We start from the raw sequence: 12091 nt of genomic DNA on the forward strand, positions 1-12091 counted from the left end.
GATGGTTTTCAGACAATAAAAGGATCATCCACTTTTAACTGTTTTAAGTAAATGTTTGTTTTGGAAAAATACGCCATCTAAAGCAGATCAGTTTGATGGGGTTGATGTGGCTACTGATTTTTAGCCAAATGCTAGGCAATGCAAATACTGCATCTCCTGAACTCCATTCTTTTTGTCAGATCTTACTAGTTTTGTATGTAAAATTCCTAGCTGTTAATTTTCTCTCAGGGAAAATAAATGCAAAAGTTAACACAAATGTTATTTGTGAAAACAATGAGAAAACATGACAGAACAATAAATGGTCATACAGAAGTTTTTAATGCTTGATTAAATCATCACAGTAATGAGAATTTTTACTGTAATGATATGCAGTTCTACCACACTATTATAAATAAAAACATTAAGATCAATATTAAATACAGCTCTAGGCAACATCACAGATTAACAAAGAATGCATTCTTCATGAACCAGTATCTGAATGATTTAAAAAATAAAAAAATGCTGACACTTTCCCCCTCCCATCCACCACTTTTTTTTTTTTTTTAATTAGTAATTTGAGTAAGGCGCTGCAAGTTTCACATTAGAATTTTTTTGTTGCACAGCACAGGCACACATACTTCATTAACAGAACCTCTACTGCATGTTTACCAGAAGACATTTCAAATGTCAACAGGGAAAGCTTAGCAGGCTAAGAGTAAACAGAGATGCACAATTCATGTGCAACTCTCGGGATCCACACAGAAATGAAACACAGCAGGAGTGTGAACTGTACTTTAATTCAGACAGCAGTCTCTAAATTAGGTGCAAGTTAATACAGTACACACAGCAGTGTTTTACAATAACACCGGACATGGCAGAGATTTCAAACTGATTTAAACTCATTTTTGTATGTGTACTGAGTTTGTATTCTTCCACTGTAGAAAAAAGAATCAGACAACAGAAATCGGTGTCACAGACAACTTGCAGAGTTGCCTTCTATAAATTGGCCTAATCCTGCTCTTTGTGAAGCTTCCTCTTCTTCAAGCTTAGGTAATGTAGCAGGACACATTTTTAACAACTAGCACTGACTTCACATGGAAGAGTACAGCTGGTTGTTGCCATGCTCCCATTTTTACATAGCCCAATTCACTGTTTCATTTCCAAACCTGTTTTTAATACAGGGCCTGATCACTGTGATCCCCCTGGCACATTTCACTTTCTACCGGTTCCAGCTGGAACTGAGATGATAAGATGTAGATGGCAGTTTTTTACTAAGGAAAATCAGCTTAAATTCAACAGTGCACTTAAGCACAACCATTTTTGTGCAGCTCAGCAAAAGTGCCAGAGTTTTGGTTTGTTGTGTTATTGTACTCAAGATAAAATCATACTGAGTACTTTGTGAATAAAGATGTTTGAGGTGACTGTGATGAATGCCTTAAGAGATATTTATGATTATTATATTAGACTCTTAGTGTTTATATTCTTGCCATTTTTTGCAGTCTTGTGAGCATAATTGTTAAAAGAAAGACATTTTATCCAACCTCATATTACAAAACATGATTTTTGTCAGCCAGATTTTTTTTCCCTTCCTAATTTAGGCTTATAGCATATTGTCATTCTTCCTCTGCATGCAGTTCTGGTCGTGGTCTGATAAAATGAATAGGAAATAAAACAATGTACTGTAAAGAAGTTAGGGGTCTGTCAATTCACCTCTGAGTGTGTGTGTGTTGCTGCTGAATTTTTAAGTCCTGCCAAAGTTTCAAGTACTGGATTCAATTCTGCCCTGCTGCTCAGGTGTGACTACATAAAATTTACACCTTTATATACTTGGGAGAAAAGAAGAGTCAAAAGCAATCTAATAGTTGCTTTCTCCTATTACTTTTAAAACCCTGCAGGTTTCTTTTTTAAATAAAACCCTACTATTACTGTTCCAGTTATCTGCTAGTAAAGAAAAAAGGAAATCCAAGGTAACGGCAGTGAAAGTTACATTTGAAAATGATCTTGTATGTATGTTGGATCATAAAGAAGCCATTTTCTTGAAACCCTTCATCTAGTTGTAAACATTTGCTAATCCTCTGTTACTTGCAGAGGATTATGAATTATTCTATAAAATCACATTAAAAAGGTAATTAGTTATGTGAGATATTAACTGATTCATATTTAATAGAATTTTTTAATCCATACAAATATAAATAAAGAATGGTAAAACTTCAAGAAAAATAATATACATTTAGTGCAAATTATGAGTTACATTTCTTCCTACCATGTCAGCAGTGGAACATCTTTTGTGGAGAAGAAAAAATAAAAATGACCATTCTCAAATTTTACAGGGGGGGAAAAGATCTCCAGTGTTGAAGCATGCATTTTTTTACCAGATACACGTATACAGAATTGTTCCAGCTCTTAAACTAGTAGAATAGCAGTATTTTTCCTTATACTGCACAACATTGGTATATATCATAGTGTGTTCAATAATACAAAAATTGCATAAGACCAGGTCACATTATTGATATTTTCTGCAGCAAAACCAGTATTTTTCTTTAAAATACTGGTTTCACCTGGTTTTAGTTTTCTCATATCATGACAGCACACGGGTTGAAAGAAGTCTCACATGGTTCTTGGAAACTATTACCTGTTCAATCTGGTTTTGTTGCAGTGGATTTGCACTGCCCCAAGCATTTCATGATGTACGAACTTACACATTTAATGGCACAAGAAAAACCTCCCTTCTTGTGATCACACCTCAGTAACTCATAGTACATCTCAATATGAGAAACAACTGCTTCAAAAGGGCACACCAATTTTAAAGAGGCTTTGTTACGGCTCAGGAGAGAGAGAAATAAAGCTCTTCTGGAATGTAGAAAGGTGACAAGTAATAGTTAATACGTTTCATGAGTTAACACAACAGTTTTCAATGGTAAAAAGGGCAAGACCTTTCAGTCTCCACAAGATGGCTCAATTCAGAATGATCCCTCCAGAAACAGGGATTAATAACACATCTCTTCAATGCTGAAGTACCAGGCTGGGCTGGAGAATGGCACCACTTTGCATGGCTCACCCACTGCACTATCATGGCAGACCTGATGTCTCGGGACGCATCCAGTGCAGGACAGCAGTTCTCCCTTCCCACACTCCCATCAGCCTTCCCCCTCGCCACATGCTCCCCCAGACTGACTCCTGATTGCCAGCAGCACTGTTACGTAAAAACCCAGCTCGTCTCTGATTTTAGAAGTTTTCCCCAGACTAAAGTGTTGTGCTATTCAACAAATGAACCTCCTCTTCAGTTTCCTCTCTCTCCTCAGCTATGGGTTTCAGTTGAACATTATGGAGGCGGGGTCTTGGTTTGCCGTCTGGGCCATATGACGGAGGATATCTTTTTTTGTTATAATGCCAAGGAGGCGCCTGAAAAGGATAAATGGGAGACTGATATTAATCCAAGCAGGAAAATAATGAAATAGAACAAATCTTTAGCCAAGTCCTTTTTGTTGACAGGAATAGAGCAAAAGTAAACAGCCTGATTCTCTTATTTAAACAGAAACATTTTATTTATCAAAATGTTGAGGAACCACCAGTTTGATAAAACACAGCAATGCTGAGACACTGTATCAAATGGTCTCTGACAGCTGTAGTCCATTTTAATGAAATACAAATCATACAAGTAGAGCCCATTACAATTTTTATTTAACTTTTTGTTTCTACAAAAATCAAATTTTCATTAGCATATGCCAACAAAAAAGTAACAAAGAGGGACAAAGAAAAGAGAGGTATGAAAAAGAAGTGATAGTGATCCCATTTCATAAGGGAGGCATGTTCCAACCTAGCCATCAGAAGTGATGTACTGCTTGATGGCCCCAAATCAAGCAAATCAAACTCCCCTTCCCTCCTTTTTTAAACCAGAAGGATCCTTCCAGTCTGACACACTGGCTCAGATTGAATGTATTCATAGGAGCACACTGTACTGGCCACAAAACTTTTGCATGATAAACAACAGTTAATTAGTTTTTGGAGTTCATGGCTTTAGAAAAAAATGAACGGTGAATAATAAAATTTTCCTTTTCCAATTTAGATACTGTGCTCTTATGACAGCGTCTTTTAAAACTACAACTGCGAAACATCAAATAGAGTGAGACTGTCCAAAAGGATAATATCACAAGAGAAGCAAAGAGCAGAATGAATGAGCTGCTGCCCTTCTTATTTTGGTTAGTACAGTTCAAATTGTCTTATTAAAGGATGCATGAAATACTTGTGAAATATTAGCACAAAATGAGAACATAATTAGCATGTTTTGCACATAAGCAGCTAAAGATGGTGGGTCTGTTTAGTAGACATGGAACTAGCAACTCATGTCCAAATTAAGACAAAGTGTACCACCTATCTAAGGGGTTAGTTCACAACATCATGGTTAAAACCATATCTAGATTCTGAAGTCAAGAGTCAACATTGTAGCAGGTGACTGGTATCACTGTACATTTTGTAAAGGATTACACTGACTGCTGCAGGTAACAGCGGCAGAATCACAGATTTTACATAAAATCATAGGACTTTGCTAAAAATAAGAATATTTTCAAAAATCATGTTAATAGAGGGGGATTACAGGGAGGATCTAATGATGCAATTAAAACATGCTTATCTCTGCTTCTCAAAATATGTGATACTTGGCAGGTATTTAACAGCTATTTAAAGCTGTCCAAATCAGAAAAAGAAATTCGCATGTACAAAAATCTTAATTTGCATTAGGCAGGGAAAAAGTATTCCTAGCTGCATGCCTTCCCACCTGAGGAATTCAAGAGATCAACCAGCTGGATCGATGTGATCTCATCAAAACAAGTATCAGAAAGTTTACTGTTTACTTTCCTTTAATGTTGTGACTAACAGTATGTTCACATTTACAGCTTCTTTTCTACAAAAGGATTTTGCACATGTTGTTTTATGTTTAATACAATTTTTGAGCATAAGAAGATTTCATTGTTCAGCCGATACAAAAGCCCTGAACAGTTCACAAGTTTCATGCTTCCTGACTTCTACTGTGTCTAATTATGAGATCTGATATATCTAATCACCAAGGGTTCGACGTGCTGCTTTAGTTGCTCGAGATGCTCTAATATGTTCTTCTTTGTGATGATCCCCAAGACAATCCTGCAACAGATTATGTTATGCTAATAACTGTGTGTGAAATCAAATAAAAAAAAAAGTTCTAATCAAAATGAAAAAGGATTAGAGCAAACTAAAAAAAAAAAAAAAAAAAAAAAAAAAAAAGGTTGCAGGAAAGCTAATGAGATAATTAAATGAGAATTTATTTGAAAGTCAGTACCTTTTCCCAAATTTTGCTTTTTTCCTTTTTCTCCCAAAATGCTGGACACAATTAGCTCTTCAACCACCCCAGAGCAGTATGTTTCTTGTATCAGGTACACATCAGGGTAGCAAACTTTATCCCTTCACCCTGAATTCACATATTTTTGGGTTTTAAAGGTACTGAAACTGAAATCTACTTTGTATTTCCTTTGTTTAATAGTTATTTCTCCTCACACATACAGATAATTATTGACATTTTAACAAGCCACAGTAGATGAACAAAGTAGTAACTGTGTAAAGTCATAGCAACTGAGGTTCAAAGCTGCCCTACAGAGCTGGGCTATCTGGTGTCCTTAGAAACAGATAAATTCAGACAAATTTCTGGGTCATGACAGGACAAATCAAGAGCAACTCCCTGGAATGGATATTCTGGTACACATTTGGAGGAGTATGGCTCAGTCTTCTCTCTGTCATCTGCACCAATTTCTGTACAATCTAATCTGGACTGCAATCAGTATGTTCATGCAAGTCTTTAAACAGGTATATTCAGTTTGCAGGAAATCTGCCAGCCAAAATATAAAATAGTCCTTGATGTCCACAAGGCTATATGCCATAGCTAAACTCCACCAGTACTAGTATTTATGATCTGCTCTTCTTGTAATGGACAGTGTGCTCAGTGTGCTTGTGGAATGTCACAAATTTGTAAACTGAAGTAGGATAAAATAAATATTAAAGCCATCCATACTTCCTGCTACTTTATCATAAAATAGTTTAAAATTTATAGTAGAGCTTAACACAGCTTTACAAGATCAAGCTTTCTTTAGAGAAGATTTTAGCATCAATGTTGATGTTTGAGCACTCAACCACAACAGAAACTATGAAAAAAAAAATCATAGTAAATATTTTTCAGTGAAGTTCTATTGATTCCAATTTCCCTCCCCAGAACAAGAATAACTGCATGCCCACACTACTCCTAAGTGTCAGACCATTATGTCCTTTCCCTACCAGAGAAAGAAACACTGCTTGCCATTCCATACAGAGATGCATTGAAGAAAAAAAAAAACCCAACTTGGAAACCAATGAAATATTTAAATATTCACCACATATAGCAGCAGTCCTTTTGCCCACAGAAAAACTAAGGAAGTCCTAGTCATTTCAGATTTCTTGTCCCAAGGACATGAATCATTCCTAAACATGTGAATGAGCAGACATTTCACTTCCCAGGTGCCTTAAAAGACATGCTAAAGGGAAAGCAAGATACTATGATAGGAGCTTCGATGTTGCATGTCAAGTGTTTAATGCAAGAGATACAGGAAAGCAGAATGTTAAAGAAACAGCTGCACAGAAAAAGATCATGTAAAAAAAACATGGAGCAGTTTAGATAAGAGGCAATTACAATGAACATTTAGTTTCCATGCCGGGGGCTCATTTATTTAGTAGATAATCACAGGACAACTCCCAACAGTCTCATTTACAAACATTCTAAATCTTAAAACTACTTTCCTGAAATATTTTGAATTGTAGAAACAAAAGTTGCAGACTGAAGTTCCAAAACTAGCAGCAGTTTAGTTGTTAGTATTCCAAAAAACAAAAGCTTGGTGGTAATCGCCATCACTAGACTCCAGAAGAAGAGATACTGGCTAGATAGTTTTCTCTTTATGAACCCAGTACTTGTAGATGTTCAGTAACTGCTGATATACTGCATGTTGCCAGAACATAGGTAATAACCAGGAAGTATAAACCTTAGACTCTTCAACACACAAGACTAAATTTTTGCAAGACAAGTTGTATCTCCTCCACAAGCAAGTTGCACAGACCAAGCTTGCTGAATGGCAGTAAATTTTTAACAGAACATCATAAAATGACTGAAATCATCTGCCTGCTTACTTGGAATACAAGGAAGGTGTAAGAATTTCAGAAAGGTGCTACAGCACAGCACATTCCTAATGAACAGCTGGGGTCCTCAGCTGCAAACTTACAGGTTCAAATACCATGATGTTGGTGTATATCCTGGTTCAAATACTCTGATTCTGGAAGTGAAAATTACTGTATCTAAAAAAATGCACAGCATTGCTGCCACTTTACTCACCCATTGTGTGTTACAAGGCACTGCCTCAGACCCAGCTTCCGGAAAATATCCACCACTATTTCCATTGGTGTATGGTCTGTCACGGTGAAAGGGCTCATATCAAGTATGCTTCTGAGCTTCAAAGGTCGAGGGCTTTCTGCTGGAAGCGATGGGGTATGTTGGGCAAAACACACCCTGGAACTGCCAACAATCCCCTCCTGCTTCTTTCTAGCACTTTCTTTAAGAAAGACAAGGAAGGGGGGAAAAAAAGCAGAGGAGAAAGAATTTACATTCTTGGAGTAAGATGTTAATGCAGACTTCACAGCTCAACAATACCAGGCTCTTGCATATATTTCCATAGCCACTGCTTTATCCCCAAGAAGTGGTTGTACAAAAATCACAAAAGCCGTTTGCCATTCAGCTTTAGTGATTATTCAACTAATTTTCTCACTCAAATAAGTAACTTTTATTTACTTTTATTTACAAAGAGGTGGAAAGGCTAAAAAACCCTACTCAGCTCCTGAAGAAACTGCCAGGGAAAAGTCAGTCTCAACTGACAGCCCCCTGAACCTTTTCCTAATACCCAACTTAAACCTCTCTCAGTACAACTTCAGGCCATTCCCTCAGGTCTTATCAGTGAGCACCACAGAGGAGAGATCAGTGCCTGCCCCTCCTCTTGCCCTCATGAGGAAGTTGCAGACTGCAATGAGGTCTCCCCTCAGTCTCTTCCAGGCTAAACAGACCAAGTGACCTCAGCTGCTTCTCATATGGCTTCCCCTCAAGGCCCTTCACCATACTTGTGGCTCTCCTTTGGATGATCTCTCATGGCTTTATAACTCTCTTTATAAATCTGGCACCAAAAACTGCACACAGGACTTGAGGTGAGGCTGCCCCAGTGCAGAGCAGGACAATCCCCTCCCTTGCCCCACTGGCAATGCAAATATAAAATAATATAAAACAATTTAAATTGGTGTATATAATAATGCAATACTGAAAGTTAATTACCTATTGCAATAGTTAAATCTCTTCTTAGAGCAAAACCCACAAGTCTCTGAGATTCCTTTGACATAATAACAGGAAAACCATTATAGCTGGTTTCGTTGATTAAGTTTTCTATGTCTTCAACAGTCATATTATCCTGTGTCAGAACCGCTAAAGGTGGGTCGCTCCTCCGAGGTCTCATCACATCAGCAGCCAGTGTTGTGTGAGTGAATTCTTCCTTTGCATCCAAGAAAGGATATCCATTCAGTCGGATGTGTGCTTCATAGATGCCTTCCCTACCAAAGGCATCTCCTACCCACTTACTGGTCATGACTGCAGCCATTAGGGGCACAATATATTCCAGCCCTCCTGTTAGCTCAAAGACAATAACTACCAGGGACACAGTCATCCTTGTCACACCACCTGCAAGGAAAATGATAGCCAGTAACATTTGAGTATCAGATAACAATCATTTTAGAATTTTCTGCCTTCCTGCTGAGACCTACAAACATAACTTTAACGTGAAAGGCCATCTGACAAAGATCCTTCTGCGGAATACCAACAGAAGCAGACAGAGAAAATTAACACACAACTTCTAGAAGTGAGAGTTTTAGGGAAAATTCATAGAAAGGGAAGTAATAAAGGGAATTGGAAAATATGTACAGTTATTTATTGTAAGAATAAAACTGTGTATATCTCCATACCACATCAGGGTTAAAAGCACTGTGAAATGCAAGGAAATCCAGTAATATAAGAATCTGAAAAAAGAATGGAACTAACGCAAAAATGTCATAGGTAGCAAATCAACAGCTATGTTGTCCAAAGGATTATAAATTTAATGTTGCTGCTTAATCAAAAAAGCTACACAGAATTATGAGCTGATGAAAAGAAATCTCTTTCTTGGACAACAGAAGACAGGGATTTCTCTTTTGTTACTATTTAAAATCATTTTTTTCTGCTAAGGTTTTTGATGCTGTATCTTCATTCAATAAAATAACAAGAACTGTCTTTCAATTCATTCAAGAGTGATTCAATTTGCACTATTAAAAACCAGAACAACCTCTCCAAAACCTAAATTTGTGTCACTAGTTTGATTGCCCAAACATAACTTTCCTTAAAGAAAAGGTCTACTTCTTGCAGAATCTGTCCTAACAGCTTTTAAGTTTCATTTCTAAGGCCACCAAGTTATAAATGAGGACAACTTAAGCCTCTTTCCATGAAGCTGATTTTCAACAATTTGACTTGTTAAAAATACCTTACACACTTCTGAAACTTTTGTTTGGATAATGAATTTCAAGAACAATTTTTTGCAATTCATGTAGATGTGGTAGCTGATCACACCACTTCCTTCTAATAATTTTAACGGTACTTGACACTGTAAATACTCTACTTCATACATTTCAAGGAACTAATTTTTCTGACCAATGTAGTGATGACATTTCTTGATACCAAAAAGAGAAAGCAAACACTACTAAAATTTTCCTATTTCTCATCAATTTAGATTTCACATTATTTCTCAGATCACAAGGATTTGAGGGTCTTGTGTAGAGATGTGAATGTATTATTCTGGAGGGAAGACCCTATAAATAGGTGTTCCAAAATTACACAAGTTTATATCTCCTTTCATTTTTTAATAATTATTTTGATATATTAAGAAAACAGATACTTATTTGTTATATTTTATTTACCTAAGCATGCAGCAGCACCAACCATGGCATAAAGTCCAGGTGTAATACAGTCAGCTCCAACTTCACACCACTCCTTGAAAATGAACCAGTCATGATGGTAGTAAGCCAGCTGCTCCACTGCAATTCCTACAATCCTTCCTGCTATTGCTCCAATTGCCATACTAGGTATGAACAACCCAGATGGAACCTGCAACAAAACCAGAAGTGTTGTCATGCTGCTGGGAACATACCTGACACATCGCTTAACAAGTGATTTTTTGTATTTTTTTTTTCTGAAAGAGCTGAAAACACTTAAACTGTCAGGTTAAAACCATTTAAAGTGACCTTGGAAGGTTAGTAGAACTTAACAGAATGCTATTGATATCTCTGATGGACCTGATTAGCAGAAACCATTTTATGAGCATGTTTGTTTATATCTTACTGTGTTTAAGAGAAAATCTACCACCAATACAGGACCAAGAACTAGACTCAGTGCCAATAGCAGAATTCTCTACCATGTGCATGTCCAGTGTGAGCTGTGCTAATCATACTGGAAAGAGTTCTTTATAATTTCCTGTCTCCCTTATTCCTTCACGTTCCTCAGAGTCAACATTCACTTACTAAACAGGACTGCTTTCCTAAACTGCTTCCTGACACTGCTATAAATTAACTGAACAGTTGAGTTTTTAAAGAGGCTCTGTACTATTATTGCTGTTTCCTATAGAAATGAGTGTATATAGAATGCTAAACACACCAAGAGAGAAAAAGGCAAGATGATCCCCACCGCAAAAAGTAGGTAACACAATAGTTTAAAGAAAAAAGAAGCTCCTACTGTCAGTTTAGTTACTTAAAATGTTTTTCTGCTACTAACTAAAGCCTTGTCACACAACCACGGCTTAGTAAAATATTAGTGCAAACTTGCTTTTATCAGCAGCTTCATATGAACTGTTGCATATCTTTTCTTCTCCTTACAAAGCCAGTCTTTCCAAAAAACATACTGGTACCTAAATGTCTCATTAAACTGTAAATGCCTGCTGCTTCTCCTCACAGCAGTTGTTAACATCAAAATATTTTATACTGTGACTGAGGAACAGATGTGACTACAGAAAAGGAGTAGAATTTTTACTTTGTCTAAATGCATCTCATCCCATCTTGTTAATAACTTAATTAAACATTGCATTCCTGGTGTAACAGGACACATCATGTAATTTTTCTTGTACTGTACAGCTGTGAAATTTAAGCATTGTGGAACTCCAAACTATAGATTCTTGCTGTGGTATTCAATAGCTGGTACAGAAATGTATTTCAGAATTGTTGTTGTTAGTATTACTATATTCTGTTTTTATTTATGGTTGCAAAGAAGATTTCTAACAACAAATCAAGGAAAAGCAAACATAGCTTATAATTATTATTACTTTATATTTTGTCTATATTTGTGGTTGCAAAGATTATTTCTAACCAACAAACCAAGGGAAAACAAACTTTGTGTTAGACAGTCAGCAGTGTGGGTTTTGAGAAAAAGTTTAATAGACCTTAATTCCTATACTGAATTACCTAATATTTCAGTGTTTATAGAGATAATATTCAATGCTATAATTTTAGTCTTGTATTCAAACTGTGCATTTATACCACTATAACTACCTGTTATTTCCCACAATTAATTATGCATCTAAGCCCCTTCCTAACTGCTAAAATATTTTTTTTTTCCTGAGTGAAATTCTTTCTTGGTGAACAGTACAACAGTACCATGAAAAAATCCCATATTTCCAATATAAAAGTAAATAAATAAACCTTTGAAAATGCCTCAGATCCTACTGTGCTAGGAGTATGCAACAGAAATTCAGTCTCCATGTAGAAATTGCATCCAAATTCTTTCTGGTCCTTTGGTAATATAACTTTTTATGCACTAGCTCCTTCTATTCTTTCCATCATATGTGGATAATGGTTACAAGTCTAACTGTAATTATGATTTTACAGGTCCATTTGTTTGCATAAGCCTGTGAATCACAAATCACAAAGGGGAGAGGAATTTTCCCAAAGAAGTAGCAAGGGAAAACAGCTAAATTTTTCCTCTTCTCAGCTTTCTTCTCTGGGGCTTGCTTTT

At 36.5% G+C, this 12091-nt stretch overlaps 1 protein-coding gene across 5 annotated transcripts in view; it reads right to left on the reverse strand.

Moving 5' to 3' along the window:
- Positions 1-297: 297 nt before the first annotated feature.
- Positions 298-12091, reverse strand: part of CLCN3 (chloride voltage-gated channel 3) — a 59316-nt gene continuing 47522 nt past the window's right edge. For 3 of the 5 annotated variants that reach the window (XM_053940034.1, XM_053940037.1, XM_053940035.1), the window contains 5 exons: positions 10009-10195; positions 8345-8743; positions 7361-7577; positions 5040-5115; positions 298-3381 (listed from right to left, as the gene is read on the reverse strand). In XM_053940034.1, the coding sequence (XP_053796009.1) occupies positions 3223-3381; positions 5040-5115; positions 7361-7577; positions 8345-8743; positions 10009-10195 (1038 nt within the window). In that variant the 3' untranslated portion in view covers positions 298-3222. The remainder of the gene's footprint in view (positions 3382-5039; positions 5116-7360; positions 7578-8344; positions 8744-10008; positions 10196-12091) is intronic. The other 2 variants (XM_053940036.1, XM_053940038.1) reach the window with 1 other exon arrangement.

This window comes from Vidua chalybeata, chromosome 4 (genome assembly GCF_026979565.1).
Source record: "Vidua chalybeata isolate OUT-0048 chromosome 4, bVidCha1 merged haplotype, whole genome shotgun sequence".
NCBI lineage: Eukaryota > Metazoa > Chordata > Aves > Passeriformes > Viduidae > Vidua > Vidua chalybeata.